Genomic DNA, 27,206 nt, shown 5'->3' with positions numbered 1-27,206 from the left:
GATGAAACAAAAATAGAACTGTTTGGCCATAATGACCATCATTATGTTTGTAGGAAAAAGGGGGAGGCTTGCAAGCCAAAGAACACCATCCCAACCGTGAAGCACAGGGGTGACAGCATCATGTTGTGGGGGTGCTTTGCTACAGGAGGGACTGGTGCACTTCACAAAATAGATGGCATAATGAGGATGGACAATTATGTGGATATATTGAAACGACAACTCAAGACATCAGTCAGGAACTTAAAGCTTGGTCGCAAATGGGTCTTCCAAATGGACAATGACCCCAAGCATACTTCCAAAGTTGTGGCAAAATGGCTTAAGGACAACAACGTCAAGGTATTGGAGTGGCCATCACAAAGCCCTGACCTCAATCCTATAGAACATTTGTGGGCAGAACTGAAAAAGCGTGTGAGAGCAAGGAGGCCTACAAACCTGACTAAGTTACACCAGCTCTGTTAGGAGGAATGGGCCAAAAAGTACTGTACAGTATATGCTTTAACATTTGGATAATAAAGCATTTAAAGCATTTTGAAGATAAGCCACCTGCATTTGTTTATTAGGCTACTGTGCAATCTGACAAGTAAACATAGCCTACAATACATATTGTAGTAAACATGGAAATGCGGGCACGAGGGACACCAGGGTTCAATTCCCCGACAGGGAGGAAGGAGTAGGCTGTCCTTGTAAATAAGAATTTGTTCTTAACTGATTCCATATGTGTTATTTCATAGTTGTGACGTCTTCACTATTATTCTACAATGTATAAAATAGTAAAAATAAAGACAAACCCTGGAATGAGTAGGTGTGTCCAAACCTTTGACTGGTACTTGCTTATTTAATTTGATTAATATTATGGTGTTTCTACTCCAAGAAAAAACAAAAAACCCTCTGGGTTTCCGTTAGGATGGAACGGAAAATATGGCGCTGTACAACGTGACGGTCGGCAGTACAGTACTGGGCTATTTAGCTTAAGAATCCCGATGTCGTGCGGGCAAGGCACACGGAAGACCGGGGTTCAATTCCCCGAAGGGGAGGAAGGAGTAAGCTGTCCTTGTAAATAATAATTTGTTTATAACTGACTTGCCTAATTAAATAAAGGTTACACTAATAGCATAACATAGTAAGAGCAAAAGAATCAGTAAGAGCAAAATAATCCTAACATAAAATAAAATAATAAAAACCTCAGCGTAACAGTTTTAGTAAGTAACACTAAAGTCGTGCACAATTATCAGTTTCTATTTAGGCTTATGTCGCCAATTTATTGTCAGAGACACAGTAGGACCCAAAAGCATAATAAGTCCTCTAACTCCCCCTTGCGCTGGTCTGGAGCAATGAAGTGGTGACGCAGGATACCGTACTAAACCACAAATTACCTCTAAATCCCGCGGCGTAAGCTCGCAACTTTTAAAGGAGGAACCACTGTAATTGCACTCACCACTAGGGACTTGACCAGGATGTTCTCGATGAGCTTGAAGTCATTGCGCTGCAGCTGCTTGCTCTTGGAGCTGGTACCCTCCATATCCTCGTCGGCGTAGAAACGGAAGAACTGTGACTCGTCTTTGAACTCGGTCTTCTCCAGGACTGTGACAAAGAAAGGGAAAGAGAGAAAGGGTGGAACTGAAGATAAATGTGGGTCACTTGAAAAAATCTTTAAGTTGAGTCTGCATCTGAAAAGGAACGTCACCCTATTCCCTATGTTGTATTTGTATTTATTATGGATCCCCAAGGCAGCAGCTACTCTTCCTGGGGTCTGGCAAAATTAATGTAGTTATACAACTTAAAAAAACATTACAATACATTCATTACAAAATTCACAACACACTAGGTGTGTGCCCTCAGGCCCATACTCCACTACCACATATCTACAACACACAATCCATGTGCACGTGTGTGTATAGTGCGCATGTTATCATGTGTGAGTATGCATGTGTCTGTGCCTATGCTTGTGTTGCTTCACAGTCCCCGCTGTTCTATAAGGTGTATTTGTATCTGTTTTAAAAAAAAAATCTGATTCTACTGCTTGCATCAGTTACCTGATGTGGAATAGAGTTGCATGTAGTCATGGCTCTACATAGTACTGTGAGCCTCCCATAGTCTGTTCTGGACTTGGGGACTGTGAAGAGGCCTCTGGTGGCATGTCTTGTGGGGAATGCATGGGTGTCTGAGCTGTGTGCCAGTAGTTTAGACAGACAGCTCGGTGCTTTCAACATGTCAATACCTCTCAAAATACAAGTATTGATTAAGTCAATCTCTCCTCCACTTTCAGCCAGCAGAGATTGACATGCATATTATTAATATTAGCTCTCTGTGTACATCCAAGGGCCAGCCGTGCTGCCCTGTTCTGAGCTAATTGCAATTTTCCTAAGTCCCTCTTTGTCACCTGACCACACGACTGAACAGTAGTCCAGGTGTGACAAAAATAGAGCCTGTAGGACCTGTCTTGCTGATAGTGCTGTTAAGAAGGTAGAGCAGCACTTTATTATAGACAGACTTCTCCCCATCTTAGCTACTGTTGCATCAATATGTTTTTACCATGACAGTTTACAATACAGGGTTAATCCAAGCAGTTTAGTCACCTCAACTTGCTCAATTTCCACATTATTTATTACAAGATTTAGGTTTAGGGTTTAGTGAATGATTTGTCCCAAATACAATGCTTTTAGTTTTAGAAACATTTAGGGCTAACTTATTCCTTGCCACCCATTCTGAAACGAACTGCAGCTCTTTAAGTGTTGCAGTCACTTCAGTTGCTGTAGTAGCTGACGTGTATAGTGTTGAGTCATCCGCATACATAGACACACTGGTTTTACTCAAAGCCAGTGCATGTCGTTAGTAAAGATTGAAAAAAGTAAAATCGGCCTAGACAGCTGCCCTGAGGAATTCCTGATTCTACCTGGATTATGTTGGAGAGGCTTCCATTAAAGAACATCATCTGTGTTCTGTTAGACAGGTAACTCTTTATCCACAATATAGCAGAGGGTGTAAAGCTATAATACATATGTTTTTTCAGCAGCAGACTATGATCGATGTCAAAAGCCGCACAGATATCTGACAAATCAGCCCCCACAATAATCAGTCATTTGTGTAAGTGCTGTGCTTGTTGAATGTCCTTCCCTATAAGCGTGCTGAATGACTGTTGTCAATTTGTGTACTGTAAAATAGCATTGTATCACAATTTTTCCCAAAACTTTACTAAGTGTTGAAACAGGATGATTGGTCAGCTATTTGAGCCAGTAAAAAGGGCTTTACTAGACTTTTGCTTCTCTCCAGGCCTGAGGGCACACACTTTCTAGTTGGCTTAAATTTAAGATGTGGCAATATTGTCCGCCATTATCCTCAGTAATTTTCCATCCAAGTTGTCAGCCACAGGTGGCTTGTCATTGTTGATAGACAACAAATTAAAAAGGACAATTCTTGTCTTTCATAATTTGGTCAGATATACTTGGATGTGTAGTGTCAGCATTTGTTGTTGGCATGTTATGCCTAAATTTGCTAATCTTGCTAATGAAAAAATCATTAAAGTTGTTGGCAATATTAGTTGGTTTTGTAAAGAATGAGCCATCTGGTTCAATGAACGACGGGGCTGAGTTGACCTATTTTCCCCAAATTTCATTGAAGGTTCTGTAACTGCCGTCGTATTAATTGGACCAAGGCGCAGCGGGTTGAGTGCTCATTTTGACGTTTATTTTAAATAACCACGAACACTTCACAAAAACAAGAAAACGGACGACAACATAACAGTTTGCAGGCTAACCCTAGCACCTAGCAGTGCAAAACAACCTCCCACAATTCCCAAAACAAACATACTCCTAATTATAGGACCTTCAATCAGAGGCAACGAAAGACAGCTGCCTCCAATTGAAGGCCCCAACCCCAATTACCTACACATAGAAATAGAAATGACTAGACAGAACATAGAAATACACTAACATAGAACAATGACATAAACCCCGGAATACATAAACCAAACACCCCTCTACATACACACACACCCCGAACCATATAAAACAAATACCCCCTGCCACGTCCTGACCAAACTATAATAACAAATAACCCCTTTACTGGTCAGGACGTGACAAGGTGCTCCAAAGCTTTTTACTATCATTCTTTATGTCATGTATCTTTATTTCATAGTGTAGTTTCTCCTTTTTTTCAGTTTATTCACATGATTTCTCAATTTGCAGTACATTTGCCAATCGTTTGTGCAGCCAGACTTACTTGCCATTCCTTTTGCCTCATCCCTTTCAACCATACCATTTTTCAGTTCCTCATCAATCCACAGGAATTTAACAGTTTTTACAGTCATTTTCTTAATGTATGCATGCTTATTAGTAACAGGAATAAGCAATTTCATAAATGTGTCAAGTGCAGCATCTGTTTGCTCCTCATTACACACCACGTACCAACAAATATTCTTTACATCAACATAGGAATCACTACAAAATATATTGTAAGACCTCTTATTAGGCTCAGCCGTTGGAACTTTGGTTTTCCTAGATATGGTTACTATATTGTGATCACTACATCTGATTAATCTGAATACTGCTTTTAAGCACATTTCTGCAGCATTAGTAAAGATGCTATCAATACATGTTGATAATTTCATTCCTGTGCTGTTTGTAACTATCCTGGAAGGATGAATGCGCGACCCGGCCTGGCATAATTCTGAATCATAGTTTAGTTTCTATAGACAGAAACTAAAACAGGAAACGCCCGTGCTCAGGTCTGTTCAACTCTGGTCCGACCTATCTGATTCCACGCTTCAAGATTGCTTTGATCACGTGGACTGAGATATGTTCCGGATAGCATCGAACAACAACTTTCATGAATACGCTGATTGGGTAAGTGAGTTTATTAGCAAGTGCATCGGTGAAGTTGTACCCACGGTGACTATTAAAACCTTCCCCAACCAGAAACCGTGGATTGATGGCAGCATTCGTGCAAAACTGAAAGTGTGAACCACTGCTTTTAATCATGGCAAGGCGACCGGAAACATGACCGAATACAAACAGTGTAGCTATTCCCTTCGAAAGGCAATCAAACAAGCTAAGTGTCAGTATAGAGACAAAGTAGAGTCACAATTCAACGGCTCAGACACAAGACTTATGTGGCAGGGTCTACAGTCAATCCTGGATTACAAAAAGAAAACCAGCCCCGTCGCAGACACCGATGTCTTGCTCCCAAATAAACTAAACAACTTCTTTGCTCGCTTTGAGGACAACACAGTGCCACTGACACGGCCCTCTACCAAAACCTGCGGGCTCTCCTTCACCGCAGTCAACGTGAGTAAAACATTTAAACATGTTCTCCCTCACAAGGCTGCCGGCCCAGACAGCATCCCTAGCCACGTCCTCAGAGCATGCGCAGACCAGCTGGCTGGTGTGTTTACGGACATAATCAATCAATCCCACTCATTTCCATCATCATGAAGTGCTTTGAGAGACTAGTCAAAGATCATATCACCTCCACCCTACCTGACACCCTAAACCCACTCCAATTTGCTTACCGCCCCAATTGGTCCAGACGGCGCAACCACAATCACTCTGCTCTAACCCATCTGGACAAGAGGAATACCTATGGAAGAATGCTGTTCAGTGATTACAGCTCAGCATTTAACACCATAGTACCCTCCAAACTCGTCATTAAGGGGTCTCGACCCCGCCCTGTGCAACTGGGTCCTGGACTTTCTGATGGGCCGCCCGCAGGTGGTGAGGGTAGGAAACAACATCTCCACCCTGCTGATCCTCAACACTGGGGCCCCACAAGGGTGCGTTTTCAGCCCTCTCCTGTACTCCCTGTTCACCCATGACTGCGTGGCCATGCACGTCTCCAACTCAATCATCAAGTTTGCAGACGACACTACAGTGGTAGGCTTGATTACCAACAACGACGAGACGGCCTACAGGGAGGAGGTGAGGGCCCTCAGAGTGTGGTGTCAGGAAAATAACCTCACACAACGTCAACAAAACAAAGGAGATGATCGTTGACTTCAGGAAACAGCAGAGGGAGCACCCCCCTATCCACATCAACGGGAGAGTAGTGGAGAAGGTGGAAAGTTTTAAGTTCCTCGGCGTAAACATCACGGACAAACTGAAATGGTCCACCCACTCAGACAGCGTGTTGAAAAAGGTGCAACAGCGCCTCTTCAACCTCAGAAGGCTGAAGAAATTTGTCTTGTCACCAAAAACACTCACAAACTTTTACAGATGCACAATCGAGAGCATCCGGTCGGGCTGTATCACCACCAGGTACGGCAACTGCTCCGCCCACAACCGTAAGGCTCTCCAGAGGGTAGTGAGGTCTGCACAACGCATCACCGGGGGCAAACTACCTGCCCTCCAGGACACCTACATCACCCGATGTCACAGGAAGGCCAAAAAGATCATCAAGGACAACAACCACCTGAGCCACTGCCTGTTCACCTCCCCATCATCCAGAAGGTGAGGTCAGTACAAGTGCATCAAAGCTGGGACCGTGAGACTGAAAAACAGCTTCTATCTCAAAGCCATCAGACTGTTAAACAGCCATCACTAACATCGAGTGGCTGCTGCCAACATACAAACTCAATCTCTAGCCAATTTAATAATTAATAATTGGGTGTAATAAATGTATCACTCGTCACTTTAAACAATGCCACTTTATATAATGTTTACATACCCTACATTACTCATCTCGTATGTATATATTGTACTCTATACCATCTACTGCATCTTGCCTACGCCGTTCGGCCATCGCTCATCCATATATTTATATGTACATATTCTTAATCATTCTTTTACACTTGTGTGTGTAAAGTAGTTGTTGTGAAATTGCTTGTTTTGATTACTTGTTAGATATTAACAATATCGCATTAACATCTGCTAACCATGTGTATGTGTAACGCCCTGGCCATAGAGAGTTTTTTTTGTTGTTCTTTATTTTGGTTAGGCCAGGGTGTTACATTGGGTGGGCGTTCTATGTTCCTTTTTCTATGTTTTTGTATTTCTTTGTTTTGGGCCGTGTGTGGCTCCCAATCAGGCACAGCTGAAGTTCGTTGTTGCTGATTGGGAGTCACACATAAGGAGCATGTTTTTCCTTTGGGTTTTGTGGGTAATTGTTTCTGTTAGTGTTTTGCACCTGACAGGACTGTTTGGCTGTCGGTTTTCTTATTTTGTTGTATCGTGTTCGTTCTTAAATTAAAATTCAATGATGAACACTAACTCCGCTGCACCTTGGTCTACTCTCTCTCACGACAGCCGTTACAGAATTACCCACCACAAGAAGACAAGGCAGCGGAGAAGAGGGCAGATGGAAGTCAAGGAGGACTATAGGAAGCAGCGCGCTCGGGAGGAGATGGCATCCTGGTCGCTGTAAGTATTGGAGGCAAGAATAGACTGGACTTGGGAACAGCTATTTGACCATTGCAGCAACCTGCTGGGGAGGCAGGTAGAGCCCGAGAGGCAGCCCCAAAAAATTGTTTTGGGGGGGCACACGGGGAGTGTGGCAGAGTCAGGTTGGAGACCTGAGCCAGCTCCCCGTGCTTACAGGAGGCAACGTAGTACTGGTCAGGCACCGTGTTATGCAGTAAAGCGCACGGTGTCCCCAGTACGCGTGGAGAGCCCGGTGCGTTACATCCCAGCTCCTAACATCTGCCGGGGGAGATTGGGCATCGAGCCAGGACAGGTTTTGCAGGCCGTGCGCTCTAGACCTCCAGTGCGTCTTCAGGACCCAGTCTATCCTGTGCCTGCGCCCAGAACCAGGCCTCCTGCATGTCTCCCCAGCCTGGTGAATCCTGTGCCGCCTCCACGGACCAGGCCTCCAGTGGGTCTCCCCATCCTGGTCTCTCCTGTGCCGCTTCCACGGACCAGGCCTCCAGTGGGTCTCCCCATCCTGGTCCGTTCTGTGCCACCTCCCAGGACCAGGCCTCCAGTGGGTCTCCCCATCCTGGTCCGTTCTGTGCCACCTCCCAGGACCAGGCCTCCAGTGGGTCTCCCCATCCTGGTTAAGCCTTTGCCTCCTCCTCGGACCAGGCCTCCAGTGGGTCTCCCCATCCTGGTCCGTCCTGTGCCGCCTCCTAGGACTCGGCCTCCAGTGGGTCTCGCCAGTCCAGAGCCGCCCGCCAGTCCGGAGCCGCCAGAGCCGCCCGCCCGCCAGTCCAGAGCCGCCAGAGCCGCCCGCCAGTCCGGAGCCGCCAGAGCCGCCCGCCTGTCCTGAGCCGTCAGAGCCGCCCGCCTGTCCTGAGCCGCCAGAGCCGCCCGCCTGTCCAGAGCTGCCCGCCTGTCCAGAGCAGTCAGAGACGCCCGCCAGCCCGGTGAGTCCTGTGCCTACGCCTAGGGCCAGGCCTCTTACATGTCTCCTCAGCCTGGTGAATCCTGGGTCAGTGCCGCCGAAGCCGCCAGGGACGCCCGCCAGCCGGGCGCAGCCGTCGCCGCCCGCCAGCCCCAGCCGGGCGCAGCCGTCGCCGCCCGCCAGCCGGGCGCAGCCGTCGCCGGGCGCAGCTGTCACTGCCCGCCAGCCGGGCGCAGTCAGGGTCGCCCACCAGACCTTCGGCGCGGCCAAGTGCGCCACCTAAGAGGGCGACGCCAAGGGTGGAGCAGAGGCCACGTCCCGCACCTGAGCCACCGCCGTAAGAAGGCCCACCCGGACCCTCCCCTTCAGTGTCAGGTTTTGCGGCCGGAGTCCGCACCTTGGGGGAGGGGTACTGTAACGCCCTGGCCATAGAGTTTTTTTTTTTGTTCTTTATTTTGGTTAGGCCAGGGTGTTACATTGGGTGGGTGTTCTATGTTCCTTTTTCTATGCTTTTGTATTTCTTTGTTTTGGGCCGTGTGTGGCTCCCAATCAGGCACAGCTGAAGTTCGTTGTTGCTGATTGGGAGTCACACATAAGGAGCATGTTTTTCCTTTGGGTTTTGTGGCTAATTGTTTCTGTTAGTGTTTTGCACCTGACAGGACTGTTTGGCTGTCGGTTTTCTTATTTTGTTGTATCGTGTTCGTTCTTAAATTAAAATTCAATGATGAACACTAACTCCGCTGCACCTTGGTCTACTCTCTCTCACGACAGCCATTACAGTATGTGACCAATAAAATTTGATTTGACTGAAAACTTGAACCAGGTTGCCGGCACTGGTTACAGTTTGAAGCATTTTCTGTAGTGGGCAGCTTGATGAAAGTCAGTCAATATTTAAATCGCCCAGAAAATATACAATACCATTCAAAAGTTTGGGGTCACCTAGAAATGTCCTTGTTTTTGAAAGAAAATCACATTTTTTTGTCCATTAAATTATCATCAAATTGATCAGAAATACAGTGTAGACATTGTTAATGTTGTAAATTACTATTGTAGATGGAAACGGCTGATTTAATGGAATATCTACAAAGGCGTACAGAGGCCCATTATCAGCAACCATCACACCTGTGTTCAAACGGCACGTTGTGTTAGCTAATCCAAGTTTATCATTTTAAAAGGCTAATTGATCATTAGAAAACCCTTTTGCAATTATGTTAGCACAGCTGAAAAACGTTGTGCTGATTAAAGAAGCAATGCAACTGGCCTTCTTTAGACTAGTTGAGTATCTGGAGCATTAGCAATTGAGGGTTCAATTATAGGTTCAAAATGGCTTGAAACAAAGAACTTTCTTCTGAAACTCGTCAGTCTATTCTTGTTCTGAGAAATGAAGGCTATTCCATGTGAGAAATTGTCAAGAAACTGACGGTCTCGTACAACGCTGTATACTACTCCCTTCACAGAACAGCGCAAACTGTCTCTAACCAGAATAGAAAGAGTGGGAGGCCCCGGTGCACAACTGAGCAAGAGAACTGTCTGCCCGCCTCCGTCCGTCTGGCTGTCTGCATGCCCGCCCGCCTCCGTTCATCTGCCCGCCCGCCCGCCTCTGTCCGTCTGACTGTCCGCCCGCCTCCGTCCGTCTGACCGCCCGCCCGCCCGCCTCGTCCATCTGACTGTCTGCCCGCCCGCTCACCTCAGTCCGACTGCCCGCCCGCCTCCGTCCGACTGCCCGCCCGCCTCCGTCCGACCGCCCGCCCGTCCGTCTGCCCGCCCGTCCGCCCGTCTGTCCGACTGCCCGCCAATCCGTCCGTCCGACTGCCCGCCCATCCATGCGACTGCCCGCCCGACTGCCCGCCCGACTCCGTCCGACTGCCCGTCCGTCCGTCCAACTGCCTGCCCGCCTCCATCCGTCCAACCGCAAACTGTCTCTAACCAGAATAGAAAGAGTGGGAGGCCCCGGTGCACAACTGAGCAAGAGAACGGTCTGCCCGCCTCCGTCCGTCTGGCTGTCTGCCTGCCCGCCTGCCTCCGTTCATCTGCCCGCCCGCCTCTGTCCGTCTGACTGTCCGCCCGCCTCCGTCCGTCTGACTGTCTGACCACCCGCCCGCCCGCCTCGTCCATCTGACTGTCTGCCCCCCCGCCCACCTCCGTCCGACTGCCCGCCCGCCTCCGTCCGACTGCCCGCCCGCCACCGTCCGTCCGACGGCCCGCCTCCGTCCGTCCGACTGCCCGCCCGTCCGTCCGACTGCCCGCCCGTCCGTCCGTCTGCCCGCCCGTCCGTCCGATTGCCTGCCGTCCACCCGTCCGTCCGTCCGATTGCCTGCCGTCCACCAGTCCGTCCGACTGCCCGCCCATCCGTCCGACTGCCCGCCCATCCGTCCGACTGCCCGCCCATCCGTCCGACTGCCCGCCCGACTGCCCGCCCGCCTCCGTCCGACTGCCCGCCCCCGTCCGTCCGACTGCCCGTCCGTCCGACTGCCTGCCCGCCTCCATCCGTCCAACCGTCCGAATGCCCACCCGCCTCCGCCCGTCCGACTGCCCGCCCGTCCGACTGCCTGCCCGCCGCCTCCGTCCGACTGTCCGTCCGTCCGTACGCCTCCGTCCGTCCGTCCGACTGCACATGACATAACACATGATGTCGGTGTGCGTTGTACTGACCATGGTGCATGAAGCCGTTGTTGCACAGTCCGACCCCCATTGTCACTGCGTCCTCACGTGTGGAACAATCACCCTTGGAAACAGAATGAAGCAGTCACAATTAAGTCACCTGTCTACGTGTTGTTTTCACCTTGTTGACAAAGTGGGGAGCGTGTGTGTGTGTGTGCACTGTACCTGTGACAAGAGCCAGTCCACCAGTTTGCTGGCAGGCAACACAGACTTGAAGGTTTTTAAATGGTAGTCTCTATCCCTGTAAGTGAGAAGGAGATGGGCGAGTAAAGGATATGGTTTCATCAAACACACATTCAAGCAAATCAGGTGCACACAAACAATCACACTTCCAAGACAGGGGCGGTTCTAGGATTTTTTTTTATGGGAAGGCCAAGGGGTGACAACCAGCAAATTGTACCACAAATAACATTGGCTTAACTACGATGCATTGTACTGAATAACGGTTTCAACTATTTGTATATGCCCCTAATCTATTCAAATACAGTTTAAGTCGGAAGTTTACATACACTTAGGTTGGAGTCATTAAAACTCGTTTTTCAACCACTCCACAAATCTCTTGTTAACAAACTATAGTTTTGGCAAGTCGGTTAGGACATCTACTTTGTGCATGACACAAGTAATTTTTCCAACAATTGATTACAGACAGATTATTTCAATTATAATTCACTGTATCACAATTCCAGTGGGTCAGAAGTTTACATACACTAAGTTGACTGTGCCTTTAAACAGCTTGGAAAATTCCAGAAAAAAATGACTTTAGAAGCTTTTGATAGGCTAATTGACATCATTTGAGTCAATTGGAGGTATACCTGTAGATGTATTTCAAGGCCTACCTTCAAACTCAGTGCCTCTGCTTGACATCATGTGAAAATCAAAAGAAATCAGCCAAGACCTCAGAAAAAAATGGTAGACCTCTACAAGTCTGGTTCATCCTTGGAAGAAATTTCCAAATGCCTAAAGGTACCATGTTCATCTGTACAAACAATAGTACGCAAGTATAAACACCATGGGACCACACAGCTGTCATACCGCTCAGGAAGGAGATGCGTTCTATCTGCTAGAGATGAACGTACTTTGGTGCGAAAAGTGCAAATCAATCCCAGAACAACAGCAAAGGACCTTGTGAAGATGCTGGAGGAAACAGGTACAAAAGTATCTATATCCAGAGTAAAACGAGTCCTATATCTACAAAACCGGAAAGGCCGCTCAGCAAGGAAGAAGCCACTGCTCTAAAACCGCCATAAAAAAATACAGACTACGGTTTGCAACTGCACATGGGTACAAAGATTGTACTTTTTGGAGGAAAAAGGGGGAGGCTTGCAATCCGCAGAACACCATCCCAAACGTGAAGCACGGGGGTGGCAGCATCATGTTGTGGGGGTGCTTTGCTGCAGGAGGGACTGGTGCACTTCACAAAATAGAAGGCATCACGAGGAAGGAAAATTAACTTCTCTAGGATAGGGGGCAGTATTTTGATGTCCGGATGAAAGGCGTGCCCAAATTAATCTGCCGGCTTCTCGGGCCCAGAAGGTAGGATATGCATATTATTAGTAGATTTGGATAGAAAACACTCTGAAGTTTCTAAAACTGTTTGAATGATGTCTGTGAGTATAACAGAACCCATATGGCAGGCAAAAACCTGAGAAAAAATCCAACCAAGGAAGTGACTTGTAGTTTTTCTATCTAATCCCTATTCAAACTACAGTGTCTGTGGGGTCATTTTGCACTTCCTAAGGATTCCATTGGCTGTCAACAGCCTTTAGAAACTAGTTTCATCCGTCTACTGTTACTGGGCAGAGAATAGGAGCTCAGTCAATCAGTGGACTGCCTGGGACCAGTGAGTTGTTTACTGCGCAGGCACATTTGGCACGCCGCTCTTTCTTTTTCCTCTGTAATGAATACGCTATTGTCCGGTTGGAATATTATCAACGTTTTATGTTAAAAACACCCTAAGGATTGATTGTAAACATCGTTTGACATGTTTCTACGAGCGGTAATGGAACTATTTGACTTTTGTCTCTGGTTCTGCGCTCTCACGTTATGCCTTTGGTTTAGTGATCTGAACGCCTGAACAAAACAGAGGTATTTGGACATAAATATGGAGTATTTCGAGCAAAAAGAACATTTCTTGTGGAAGTGGGAGTCCTGGGAGTGCATTCCTACGATGATCAGCAAAGGTAAGGGAAGATTTATAATTCTGAGTTTAGTTGACTCCAGAACATGGCGGGTAACTGTATAGCTTGCTTTGATGGCTGAGCTCTGTACTCAGAATATTGAAAAATGTGCTTTCGCCGAAAAGCTATTTTAAAATCTGACACAGTGGTTGCATTAACCTCTTACATCTAGACGTTCCGCTAGCGGAACACCTGCTCCAATATCCAATGATAGGCGTGGCGCGAATTACAAATTCCTCAAAAATACAAAAACTTAAATTTTTCAAACATATGACTATTTCACAGCATTTTAAAGACAAGACTCTCCTTTATCTAACCACACTGTCCGATTACAAAAAGGCTTTACAGCGAAAGCAAAACATTAGATTATGTCAGCAGAGTACCAAGCCAGAAATAATCAGACACCCATTTTTCAAGCTTACATTTACATTTACATTTAAGTCATTTAGCAGACGCTCTTATCCAGAGCGACTTACAAATTGGTGCATTCACCTTATGATATCCAGTGGAACAACCACTTTACAATAGTGCATCTAAATCTTTTAAGGGGGGGGGGGGGGTTAGAAGGATTACTTTATCCTATCCCAGGTATTCCTTAAAGAGGTGGGGTTTCAGGTGTCTCCGGAAGGTGGTGATTGACTCCGCTGTCCTGGCGTCGTGAGGGAGCTTGTTCCACCATTGGGGTGCCAGAGCAGCGAACAGTTTTGACTGGGTAGTTAGCTAGCATATAATGTCACAAAAACCCAGAAGACAGCTAAATGCAGCACTAACCTTTGATGATCTTCATCAGATGACACACCTAGGACATTATGTTATCAATACATGCATGTTTTGTTCAAACAAGTTCATATTTATATAAAAAAACAGCTTTTTACATTAGCATGTGACGTTCAGAACTAGCATACCCCCCGCAAACTTCCCGGGAATTTGCTAACAATTTACTAAATTACTCACGATAAACGTTCACAAAAAGCATAACAATTATTTTAAGAATTATAGATACAGAACTCCTCTATGCACTCGATATGTCCGATTTTAAAATAGCTTTTTGGTGAAAGCACATTTTGCAATATTCTAAGTACATAGCCCAGCCATCACGGGCTAGCTATTTAGACACCCGGCAAGTTTAGCACTCACCAATATCAGATTTACTATTATAAAAGTTTGATTACCTTTTGTTGTCTTCGTCAGAATGCACTCCCAGGACTGCTACTTCAATAACAAATGTTGGTTTGGTCCAAAATAATCCATCGTTATATCCGAATAGCGGCGTTTTGTTCGTGCGTCCCAGACACTGTCCGAAATGGTAAATCAGGGTCGCGCGCATGGCGCAATTCGTGACAAAAAATGTCTAAATATTCCATTACCGTACTTCGAAACATGTCAACCGCTGTTTAAAATCAATTTTTATGCAATTTATCTCGTAAAAAAGCGATAATATTCCGACCGGGAATCTCCTTTTCGGCAAACAGAGGAAAAAAAATCACAAAGACGGGGGCAGCCAGGGCACGCGCCTAAGCCCACAGTCCCTTGATCGGCCACTTGAGAAAGGCGATAATGTGTTTCAGCCTGGGGCTGGGATGACGACATTCTGTTTTTTCCCGGGCTCTGAGCGCCCATGGAAGACGTAGGAAGTGTCACGTTAGAGCAGAGATCCTTTGTAAAAGATAGAGATGGCAAAGAAGTTCAAGAAATGGTCAGACAGGCCACTTCCTGTAAAGGAATCTCTCAGGTTTTGACCTGCCATTTGAGTTCTGTTATACTCACAGACACCATTCAAACAGTTTTAGAAACTTTGGAGTGTTTTCTATCCAAAGCCAATAATTATATGCATATTCTAGTTACTGGGCAGGAGTAGTAACCAGATTAAATCGGGTACGTTTTTTTATCCAGCCGTGAAAATACTGCCCCCTAGCCATAACAGGTTAAGGAGTAGTATATCTATCATTCTTTCAATAACTGTTCTAAAGTTTATCAACGTTTATGATGAGTATTTTTGTAAATTGTTGTTTTGAATTTGCCGCCCTGCTATTTCACTGGCTGTTGATAGTGTGTACCGCGGGTGGTACGCTAGATGTCCCAGAGAGGTTAATGTGGATATATTGAAGCAACATCTCAAAACATCAGTCAGGAAGTTGAAGCCTGGTCGCAAATGGGTCTTCCAAATGGATAATGACCCCAAAAATACTTCCAAAGTTGTGGCAAAATGGCTTAAGGACAACAAACTCAAGGTATTGGAGTGGCCATCACAAAGACCTGACCTCCATCCTATAGAAAAGTTGTGGGCAGAACTGAAAAAGCGTGTGGGAGCACAAATACTAATTGAGTGCATGTAAACTTCTGACCCACTGGGAATGTGATCAAAGAAATAAAATATGAAATAAATAAATCCTTCTCTCTACTATTATTCTGACATTTCACATTCTAAAAATAAAGTGATGATCCTAACTGACCTAAGACAGAGAATTCTTACTAGGATTAAACGTCAGGAATTGCGAAAAACTGAGTTTAAATCTATTTGGCTAAAGTGTATGTAAACTTCCGACTTCAACTGTAAATCTATTTGAAAATGAACATATGGAAAATATTCAAGTTCCATACATGTCCAGCTCACTGGCATTTAATAATGATCAACCTTTGAAAGCAGCATAAATTATGCAATGGAATGATAGTCCTAGCAATGTGGTTGGAACCTGGAAACCCTCCAGAATAACACCTTTATAATAAAGCATTGCATGTATTATCATTTGCTGGAGACATTAGTAAAAAAATCATACCACACAAATGACTGAAATGACGAGCCACTCTAACGCTGACAAATAATAGTGGTTTTAGCTATATTGTTACATAACAGTAACGGCATTTTTCAACATTGTAGCACAACCAAGTTGCTATACTAAAAAATATAAACGCAACATGCAACAATTTCAAAGATTTCACTGAGTTAAGGTTCATATGGGGAAATCAGTCAATTGAAATACATTCATTAGGCACTAATCTACAGATTTCTAATGACTGGGAATACAGATATGCATCTGTTGGTCACAGATACCTTTAAAAAAAAAATTGGCATAAGGATCTCCTCATGGTATTTCTGTGCATTCAAATTGCGATTGATAAAATGCAATTGTGTTCATTGTCCATAGCTTATGCCTGCCCATACCAGAAACCCACCATGGTGCACTCTGTTCACAACGCTGATATAAGCAAAGTGCCTCTGTGTCTGTCCGAGTGCCTCTGTGGCTCTGTGTCTGTCCGAGTGCCTCTGTAGCTCTGTGTCTGTCCGAGTGCCTCTGTGGCTCTGTGTCTGTCCGAGTGCCTCTGTGGCTCTGTGTCTGTCCGAGTGTCCAAGTGTCCGAGCGCCTCTGTGTCCAAGTGTCCGAGCGCCTCTGTGTCCAAGTGTCCGAGCGCCTCTGTGTCCAAGTGTCCGAGCGCCTCTGTGTCTACAGTGGGGAGGAAAAGTATTTGATCCCCTACTGATTTTGTATGTTTGCCCACTTACAAAGAAATTATCAGTCTATCATTTTAATGGTAGGTTTATTTGAACAGTGACAGACAGAATAACAACAAAAAAATCCATAAAAACGCATGTCAAAAATGTTATAAAATGATTTGCATTTTAATGAGGGAAATAAGTATTTGACCCCTCTGCAAAACATGACTTAGTACTTGGTAGCAAAACCCTTGTTGGCAATCACAGAGGTCAGACGTTTCTGGTAGTTGGCCACCAGGTTTGCATACATCTCAGGAGGGATTTTGTCCCACTCCTCTTTGCAGATCTTCTCCAAATCATTAAGGTTTCGAGGCTGACGTTTGGCAACTCGAACCTTCAGCTCACTCCACAGATTTTCTAAGGGATTAAGGGCTGGAGACTGGCTAGGCCACTCCAGGACCTTAATGTACTTCTTCTTGAGCCACTCCTTTGTTGCCTTGGCCTTGTGTTTTGGGTCATTGTCATGCTGGAATACCCATCCACGACCCATTTTCAATGCCCTGGCTGAGGGAAGGATGTTCTCACACAAGATTTGACGGTACATGGCCCCATCCATCGTCCCTTTGATGCGGTGAAGTTGTCCTGTCCCCTTAGCAGAAAAACACCCCCAAAGCATGTTTCCACCTCCATGTTTGATGGTGGAGATGGTGTTCTTGGGGTCATAGGCAGCATTCCTCCTCCTCCAAACACGGCGAGTTGAGTTGATGCCAAAGAGCTCAATTTAGTCTCATCTGACCACAACACTTTCACCCAGTTGTCCTCTAAATCATTCAGATGTTCACTGCCAAACGTCAGACGGGCATGTATATGTATTCTTGAGCAGGGGGACCTTGCGGGAGCTGCAGGATTTCAGTCCTCCTCCCCCTCCCCCCCCCCCCCCCCCTCCTCCCTCTCTGCGGATGACTTCGTCAACCATTTTGAAAAGAAGGTTGACGACATCCGATCCTCGTTTGCTAAGTCAAACGACACTGCTGGTCCTGCTCACACTGCCCTACCCTGTGCTTTGACCTCTTTCTCCCCTCTCTCTCCATATGAAATCTCGCGTCTTGTGACGGCCGGCCGCCCAACAACATGCCCACTTCACCCTATCCCCTACTCTCTTCTCCAGACCATTTCCGGAGACCTTCTCCCCTACCTCACCTCGCTCATCAACGCATCCTTGACCGCTGGCTACGTCCCTTCCGTCTTCAAGAGAGCGAGAGTTGCACCCCTTCTGAAAAAACCTACACTCGATCCCTCCGATGTCAACAACTACAGACCAGTATCCCTTCTTTCCTTTCTCTCCAAAACTCTTGAACGCGCCGTCCTTGGCCAGCTCTCTTGCGATCTCTCTCAGAATGACCTTCTTGATCCTAATCAGTCAGGTTTCAAGACTGGGCATTCAACTGAGACTGCTCTTCTCTGTGTCACGGAGGCTCTCCGCACTGCTAAAGCTAACTCTCTCTCCTCTGCTCTCATCCTTCTAGACCTATCTGCTGCCTTTGATACCGTGAAACATCAGATCCTCCTCTCCACCCTCTCCGAGCTGGGCATCTCCGGCACCGCGCACGCTTGGATTGCGTCCTACCTGACAGGTCGCTCCTACCAGGTGGTGTGGCGAGAATCTGTCTCCGCACCACGCGCTCTCACCACTGGTGTCCCCCAGGGCTCTGTTCTTGGCCCACTCCTATTCTCGCTATACACCAAGTCACTTGGCTCTGTCACATCCTCACATGGTCTCTCATATCATTGCTATGCAGATGACACACAATTAATCTTCTCCTTTCCCCCTTCTGACAACCAGGTGGCGAATCGCATCTCTGCATGTCTGGCAGACATATCAGTGTGGATGACGGATCACCACCTCAAGCTGAACCTCGGCAAGACGGAGCTGCTCTTCCTCCCGGGGAAGGACTGCCCGTTCCATGATCTCGCCATCACGGTTGACAACTCCCTTGTGTCCTCCTCCCAGAGTGCTAAGAGCCTTGGCGTGACCCTGGACAACACCCTGTCGTTCTCCACCAACATCAAGGCGGTGACCCGATCCTGTAGGTTCATGCTCTACAACATTCGCAGAGTACGACCCTGCCTCACACAGGAAGCGGCGCAGGTCCTAATCAAGGCACTTGTCATCTCCCGTCTGGATTATTGCAACTCGCTGTTGGCTGGGCTCCCTGCCTGTGCCATTAAACCCCTACAACTCATCCAGAACGCCGCAGCCCGTCTGGTGTTCAACCTTCCCAAGTTCTCTCACGTCACCCCGCTCCTCCGCTCTCTCCACTGGCTTCCAGTCGAAGCTCGCATCCGCTACAAGACCATGGTGCTTGCCTACGGAGCTGTGAGGGGAACGGCACCTCCGTACCTTCAGGCTCTGATCAGGCCCTACACCCAAACAAGGGCACTCCGTTCATCCACCTCTGGCCTGCTCGCCTCCCTACCTCTGAGGAAGCACAGTTCCCGCTCAGCCCAGTCAAAACTGTTCGCTGCTCTGGCACCCCAATGGTGGAACAAGCTCCCTCACGACGCCAGGACAGCGGAGTCAATCACCACCTTCCGGAGACACCTGAAACCCCACCTCTTCAAGGAATACCTGGGATAGGATAAAGTAATCCTTCTAACCCCCCCCTTAAAAGATTTAGATGCACTATTGTAAGTTGTTCCACTGGATATTATAGGTGAATGCACCAATTTGTAAGTCGCTCTGGATAAGAGCGTCTGCTAAATGACTAAAATGTAAATGTAAAAAAATGTAGTGTGTTACCAATTCTTATCTTGGTGACTATGGTTCCAGCTGCCTTGAGATCATTGACAAGATCCTCCTGTGTAGTTCTGGGCTGATTCCTCACCGTTCTCATGATCATTGCAACCCCACGAGGTGAGATCTTGCATGGCGCCCCAGGCCGAGGGATATTGACAGTTCTTTTGTGTTTCTTCCATTTGTGAATAATCACACCAAATGTTGTCACCTTCTCACCAAGCTGCTTGGCGATGGTCTTGTAGCCCATTCCAGCCTTGTGTAGGTCTACAATCTTGTCCCGAACATCCTTGGAGAGCTCTTTGGTCTTGGCCATGGTGGAGAGTTTGTAATCTGATTGATTGATTGCTTTTGTGGACAGGTGTCTTTTATACAGGTAACAAGCTGAGATTAGGAGCACTCCCTTTAAGAGTGTGCTCCTAATCTCAGCTCGTTACCTGTATAAAAGACACCTGGGAGCCAGAAATCTTTCTGATTGAGAGGGGGTCAAATACTTATTTCCCTCATTAAAATGCAAATCAATTTATAACATTTTTGACATGCGTTTTTCTGGCTCTTTTTGTTGTTATTCTGTCTCTCACTGTTCAAATAAACCTACCATTAAAATTATAGACTGATCCTTTCTTTATCAGTGGGCAAACGTACAAAATCAGCAGGGGATCAAATAATTTTTTCCCCCACTGTAAGTGTCCGAGCGCCTCTGCGTCTGTCTAAGTGTCCGAGCGCCTCTGCGTCTGTCTAAGTGTCCGAGCGCCTCTGCGTCTGTCTAAGTGTTTGTCTGTCCAAGTGTCTCAGTGTCTGTCTGTCCAAGTGTCTCAGTGTCTGTCTGTACACAGTATATATATATATACACACACACACACACACACACACACACACACACACACACACTGTGTATATATATATATATATATATATACACTGCTCAAAAAAATTAAGGGAACACTTAAACAACACATCCTAGATCTGAATGAAAGAAATAATCTTATTAAATACTTTTTTCTTTACATAGTCGAATGTGCTGACAACAAAATCACACAAAAATAATCAATGGAAATACAATTTATCAACCCATGGAGGTCTGGATTTGGAGTCACACTCAAAATTAAAGTGGAAAACCACACTACAGGCTGATACAACTTTGATGTAATGTCCTTAAAACAAGTCAAAATGAGGCTCAGTAGTGTGTGTGGCCTCCACGTGCCTGTATGACCTCCCTACAATGCCTGGGCATGCTCCTGATAAGGTGGTGGATGGTCTCCTGAGGGATCTCCTCCCAGACCTGGACTAAAGCATCCGCCAACTCCTGGACAGTCTGTGGTGCAACGTGGCGTTGGTGGATGGAGCGAGACATGATGTCACAGATGTGCTCAATTGGATTCAGGTCTGGGGAACGGGCGGGCCAGTCCATAGCATCAATGCCTTCCTCTTGCAGGAACTGCTGACACACTCCAGCCACATGAGGTCTAGCATTGTCTTGCATTAGGAGGAACCCAGGGCCAACCGCACCAGCATATGGTCTCGCAAGGGGTCTGAGGACCTCATCTCGGTACCTAATGGCAGTCAGGCTACCTCTGGCGAGCACATGGAGGGCTGTGCGGCCCCCCATAGAAATGCCACCCCACACCATGACTGACCCACCGCCAAACCGGTCATGCTGGAGGATGTTGCAGGCAGCAGAACGTTCTCCACAGCGTCTCCAGACTCTGTCACGTCTGTCACGTGCTCAGTGTGAACCTGCTTTCATCTGTGAAGAGCACAGGGCGCCAGTGGCGAATTTGCCAATCTTGGTGTTCTCTGGCAAATGCCAAACGTCCTGCACGGTGTTGGGCTGTAAGCACAACCCCCACCTGTGGACGTCAGGCCCTCATACCACCCTCATGGAGTCTATTTCTGACCGTTTGAGCAGACACATGCACATTTGTGGCCTGCTGGAGGTCATTTTGCAGGGCTCTGGCAGTGCTTCTCCTGCTCCTCCTTGCACAAAGGCGGAGGTAGCGGTCCTGCTGCTGAGTTGTTGCCCTCCTACGGCCTCCTCCACGTCTCCTGATGTACTGGCCTGTCTCCTGGTAGCGCCTCCATGCTCTGGACACTACGCTGACAGACACAGCAAACCTTCTTGCCACAGCTCGCATTGATGTGCCATCCTGGATGAACTGCACTACCTGAGCCACTTGTGTGGGTTGTAGACTCCGTCTCATGCTACCACTAGAGTGAAAGCACCGCCAGCATTCAAAAGTGACCAAAACATCAGCCAGGAAGCATAGGAACTGAGAAGTGGTCTGTGGTCCCCACCTGCAGAACCACTCCTTTATTGGGGGTGTTTTGCTAATTGCCTATAATTTCCACCTGTTGTCTATTCCATTTGCACAACAGCATGTGAAATTTATTGTCAATCAGTGTTGCTTCCTAAGTGGACAGTTTGATTTCACAGAAGTGTGATTGACTTGGAGTTACATTGTGTTGTTTAAGTGTTCCCTTTATTTTTTTGAGCAGTATATATATATATATATATATATATGTATGTATGTATATTATTTTACTGCTCTATGGATGTAATTATTGTTTGGATAACCTTATTTACTAGCGGTGCAGGGGTCTAAGGCACTGCCTCTCAGTGCTAGGGGTGTCACTACAGACACCCTGGTTCAAATCCAGGCTGTATCACAACCGGCCGTGATTGGGAGTCCCATAGGGCGGCGCACAATTGGCCCAGTCGTCCGGGTTTGGCCAGTGTAGGCCGTCATTGTAAATAAGAATTTGTACTTAACTGACTTGCCTAGTTAAATAAAGGTTAAATAAAAAAAATTATGTATAGATTTTTAGATAGATTTTTTTGTTTTACTCTTGATGCGATGCGCAATGCAGAGAAAGCCGGAAGATGAATGATTGTTTAATTACCATAGTGAATTATTGTAATGTTTGTTTATGTGTCAATTAATCCCATAAGGGATGGGTTGCCAATTGGCGATTTGACACAAAAATAAAATGTCTGTCATTCATTCATTGCTAATAGCACTTTTCGCTAGTGCTCAAAGCATGCCATTCCATGAGAAGCATTTATTGTTCAACTCGCAGGCCGGTTTTGGTAGTTAGGGACAAGTCCTACCATCTAAACTAGACCCTTAGTGTAAGAAAAAGAATAAGCGATTCAGGAAGCACTGAAAGGATGTGGTTGGTTGGCACGTGACGGGCGGAAACCGTCGACATTGTGTTTGCTCATAAATCTCACTGTGGTGACTAAGTACAGGGTGTTTCTGCAAGGCCCTATTATGTGAACGATGACAAATTGACCCAAATGTAATGTTAAGCCACAGTGTAGCACCCTCTATACGACCATACAACCTCGGGTTCGTGGTTAGTCGTCACACTAAACCTTTTGGCAAACCAAAATCTGTCTTCTTAAAACCTTGTACCTTGCCAGTCAACGGTTGGCATTCTGAACTGGCAGATTTGTTTTCACTAAACTGCACTGTAAATACCAAATGGGTCCAACATTGTTACATAATGACAGGGTGACCGACATATTTTTATCAGTGTGACATTTTCCCAAACCCATTCTGTTAAGTGTGAGACAGACGCCCTGGCGACAACAATCAATGCCCCAGAGGGAGAGGGAGAGGCAGCGGTAGGACCGAAGCAGTGTGTGTGTGTGTATATATATGTGTGTGTGGAAGAAGGAAGAGGGATAAGATGGACATGGGGAAGAAGAGAGATGAGAAGGAAGAAACAAAGAGTAGGCAGAGAAAGAGGGGTAGGAGGAGGAAGAGGCGGAGGTAGAAAGGAGAAGAAATGGGGGAAGAGTAGGAGGGGAGGAGGAGGAGGGATACCTACTTGGCGACAGGGGTATACAGGCTGTGCAGACGACAGTAAAGCCTTACGCCCTACGAGAAGTAGAGAGAAAACAAGTTTTGAGTCATTGTATCCTCAACAGGCAACCCTCAAAATCAGGGGCAAACTCTAACTTCTATTTAAGTCAAATTTGACCTTGTCTCCGATTGACATCAATGCATGACTTGGTGAACATTTGACTTAAGAAGAAGTCAGGATTCCCCTGAGAGTCCAAAAGCAGAAGCAGTGCTGTAGGATGTTGGCTAGAGACACCTGGTGGAAGTTGACTTCTTACTGATAGTTTGCGCAACAAAACATGAGTCAGTCAGATGTGTTCAGACATCACTTAAGTTCTGATCTCGTAACAGCTCTTGCCCTCCCCAAGTCCTACATTCCACAACTACTTTTCAGATGCCTATTTATTTATGGCTTTGGTGCAAACAAGCGCTCTTGCTGTTTTTCATCTTGATATACTGCTCAAAAAAACAAAGGGAACACTTAAACAACACATCCTAGATCTGAATGAAAGAAATAATCGTATTAAATACTTTTTTCTTTACATAGTTGAATATGCTGACAACAAAATCACACAAAAATAATCAATGGAAATACAATGTATCAACCCATGGAGGTCTGGATTTGGAGTCACACTCAAAATTAAAGTGGAAGACCACACTACAGGCTGATCCAACTTTGATGTAATGTCCTTAAAACAAGTCAAAATGAGGCCCAGTAGTGTGTGTGGCCTCCACGTGCCTGTATGACCTCCCTACAACACCTGGGCATGCGCCTGATAAGGTGCCGGATGGTCTCCTGAGGGATCTCCTCCCAGACCTGGACTAAAGCATCCGCCAACTCCTGGACAGTCTGTGGTGCAACGTGGCGTTGGTGGACAGAGCGAGACATGATGTCCCAGATGTGCTCAATTGGATTCAGGTCTGGGGAACGGGCGGGCCAGTCCATAGCATCAATGCCTTCCTCTTGCAGGAACTGCTGACACACTCCAGCCACATGAGGTCTAGCATTGTCTTGCATTAGGAGGAACCCAGGGCCAACCATACCAGCATATGGTCTCACAAGGGGTCTGAGGATCTCATCTCAGTACCTAATGGCAGTCAGGATACCTCTGGCGAGCACATGGAGGGCTGTGCGGCCCCCCAAAGAAATGCCACCCCACACCATGACTGACCCACCGCCAAGCCGGTCATGCTGGAGGATGTTGCAGGCAGCAGAACATTCTCCACGGCGTCTCCAGACTCTGTCACGTCTGTCTCGTGCTCAGTGTGAACCTGCTTTCATCTGTGAAGAGCACAGGGCGCCAGTGGCGAATTTGCCAATCTTGGTGTTCTCTGGCAAATGCCAAACGTCCTGCACGGTGTTGGGCTGTAAGCACAACCCCCACCTGTGGACGTCGGGCCCTCATACCACCCTCATGGAGTCTATTTCTGACCGTTTGAGCAGACACATGCACATTTGTGGCCTGCTGGAGGTCATTTTGCAGGGCTCTGGCAGTGCTTCTCCTGCTCCTCCTTGCACAAAGGCGGCGGTAGCGGTCCTGCTGCTAAGTTGTTGCCCTCCTACGGCCTCCTCCACGTCTCCTGATGTACTGGCCTGTCTCCTGGTAGCGCCTCCATGCTCTGGACACTACGCTGACAGACACAGCAAACCTTCTTGCCACAGCTCGCATTGATGTGCCATCCTGGATGAACTGCACTACCTGAGCCACTTGTGTGGGTTGTAGACTCCGTCTCATGCTACCACTAGAGTGAAAGCACCGCCAGCATTCAAAAGTGACCAAAACATCAGCCAGGAAGCATAGGAACTGAGAAGTGGTCTGTGGTCCCCACCTGCAGAACCACTCCTTTATTGGGGGTGTCTTGCTAATTGCCTATAATTTCCACCTGTTGTCTATTCCATTTGCACAACAGCATGTGAAATGTATTGTCAATCAGTGTTGCTTCCTAAGTGGACAGTTTGATTTCACAGAAGTGTGATTGACTTGGAGTTACATTGTGTTGTTTAAGTGTTCCCTTTATTTTTTTGAGCAGTGTATATAAACAGGGTTGGGGTCAATTCCATTTAAATTCAGACAATTCAGAAAGTAAACTGGAAGTCCAATTGCAAAGGTAAAAAAAAAAAGCATTGAATAAAATGTGAATTTAAGTTTCCTTCCTGATTTGACTGAATTGAAATGGAATTGACACCAACACAGATAGATAGATACCTTTGACATGATGTCCTCCATCTCGCTCCTGGCCTTGTAGGTGCCGTCATCGTAGCGGAAACGGTAAAACACCGGCTCGTTCTTGAACTGGTGCTTGTCTGACACTTAAATGTCAAGAGAGAGAGAGCGAGAGAGAGAGAGAGAGAGAGAGAGAGAGAGAGAGAGAGAGCGAGGAGAAGGGGAGCGAGGAGAAGGGGAGCGAGAGCACGTGCGAGACGGGGGAGAGAGAGCGTGAGACGGGGGAGAGAGAGCGCGAGACGGGGGGGAGAGAGCGAGCGAGCGAGACGCGGGGAAAGAGAGAGCGAGCGAGACGCGGGGAAAGAGAGAGCGTGCGAGACGCGGGGAAAGAGAGAGCGTGCGAGACGGGGGAAAGAGAGAAACGGTGGAAGAGAGCGAGAGAGCGTGATGGGAGAGAGAGAGCGAGAGAGCGAGCGAGCGAGACGGGGAGAGAAAGCGAGAGAGACGGGGGGAAAGAGCGAGTGAGACGGGGGAGAGAGAGAGCGCGAGAGACGGGGGAGAGAGAGAGCGCGAGAGACGGGGGAGAGAGAGAGCGCGAGAGACGGGGGAGAGAGAGAGCGCGAGAGACGGGGGAGAGAGCGTGCGAGGGGGGAGAGGCACGCGCGAGGGGGAAAGGAGAGAGCGCGCGCGAGAGGGGAAAGGAGAGAGCGCGCGCGAGAGGGGAAAGGAGAGAGAGCGCGCGCGAGAGGGGAAAGGAGAGTGCGCGCGCGAGAGGGGAAAGGAGAGAGCGCGCGCGAGAGGGGAAAGGAGAGAGCGCGCGAGAGGGGAGAGAGAGCGCGCGAGAGGGGGGAGAGAGAGCGCGCGAGAGGGGGGAGAGAGAGCGCGCGAGAGGGGGGAGAGAGAGCGCGCGAGAGGGGGGAGAGAGAGCGCCCGAGACAGAGAGCGCACGAGGGGGGGAGAGAGAGGGTGCGCGAGAGGGGGGGAGAGAGCGGACGAGAGGGGGGGAGAGAGAGAGAGCGCGCGAGATGGGGGGGAGCGAGAGAGCGCGAGACGGAAAGAGCGCGAGATGGAAAGAGAGCGAGATGGAAAGAGCAAGAAGAGAGAGATCGGAAGAGAGTGATAGAGATGGGGAAGAGAGAGCAAGATGGAGAGAGAGAGGGTTCAACAACTGATTGGTTAATTAGTTAAACATTCATCACTAATCATTGAACCAGTAGGGTTGCTGCTGAGTATAGACTGACGCTTTCAGAACATCCAGAGACCCATTGACAGCATCAAGTCATAAATGAAAAGTCCAAAAGGGAAAACACAGGGAAATTGGTGAACGGTTTTGAGATGCTGATGACTCGACACACAAATTGAGCTCCCCATAACAAAATAGGTCTCTCTCCCCTGCCTTCTTTCCCTGCCACTCTCTGCTGTCACTCTGAATCTCAGTCACCTGTGCTCCATCGACTCCCCCTTGAGATCAGTGCCTAATGAGTGGCAGCCCTATACCCCGGAGGCCAAAGCCATCACTGTCCCCATGTCCTATCCCAGGGAAGTTAGGAACCAATACACACAGTCAGTTAGGAAAGCTAAGGCTAGCTTTTTCAAACAGAAATTTGCATCCTGTAGCACTAATTCCAAAAAGTTTTGGGACACTGTAAAGTCCATGGAGAATAAGAGCACCTCCTCTCAGCTGCCCACTACACTGAGGCTAGGAAACACTGTCACCACCGATAAATCCTTGATAATCGATTAATTCAATAAGCATTTTTTCTACGGCTGGCCATGCTTTCCACCTGGCTACCCCTACCCCGGCCAATAGCTCTCCACCCCCCGCAGCAACTTGCCCAAGCCCCCCACCCCTTTTCTTTC

General features: G+C 47.3%; 1 protein-coding gene across 2 annotated transcripts in view; it reads right to left on the bottom strand.

The window, feature by feature from the left end:
• Positions 1–27,206, bottom strand: part of LOC106566945 (phosphatidylinositol 3,4,5-trisphosphate-dependent Rac exchanger 1 protein) — a 160,302-nt gene that overhangs the window by 56,919 nt on the left and 76,177 nt on the right. For both annotated transcript variants that reach the window (XM_014135621.3, XM_014135623.3), the window contains 5 exons: positions 25,389–25,492; positions 23,168–23,217; positions 11,095–11,170; positions 10,921–10,993; positions 1,436–1,581 (listed from right to left, as the gene is read on the bottom strand). In XM_014135621.3, the coding sequence (XP_013991096.3) occupies positions 1,436–1,581; positions 10,921–10,993; positions 11,095–11,170; positions 23,168–23,217; positions 25,389–25,492 (449 nt within the window). The remainder of the gene's footprint in view (positions 1–1,435; positions 1,582–10,920; positions 10,994–11,094; positions 11,171–23,167; positions 23,218–25,388; positions 25,493–27,206) is intronic.

The sequence above is a fragment of the Salmo salar genome, chromosome 13 (genome assembly GCF_965601325.2).
Source record: "Salmo salar chromosome 13, fSalSal1, whole genome shotgun sequence".
NCBI classification, from domain to species: Eukaryota; Metazoa; Chordata; class Actinopteri; order Salmoniformes; family Salmonidae; genus Salmo; species Salmo salar.
Note: the sequence above shows the minus strand (reverse complement) of the source record. Positions and strands in the feature narration are given on the sequence as shown.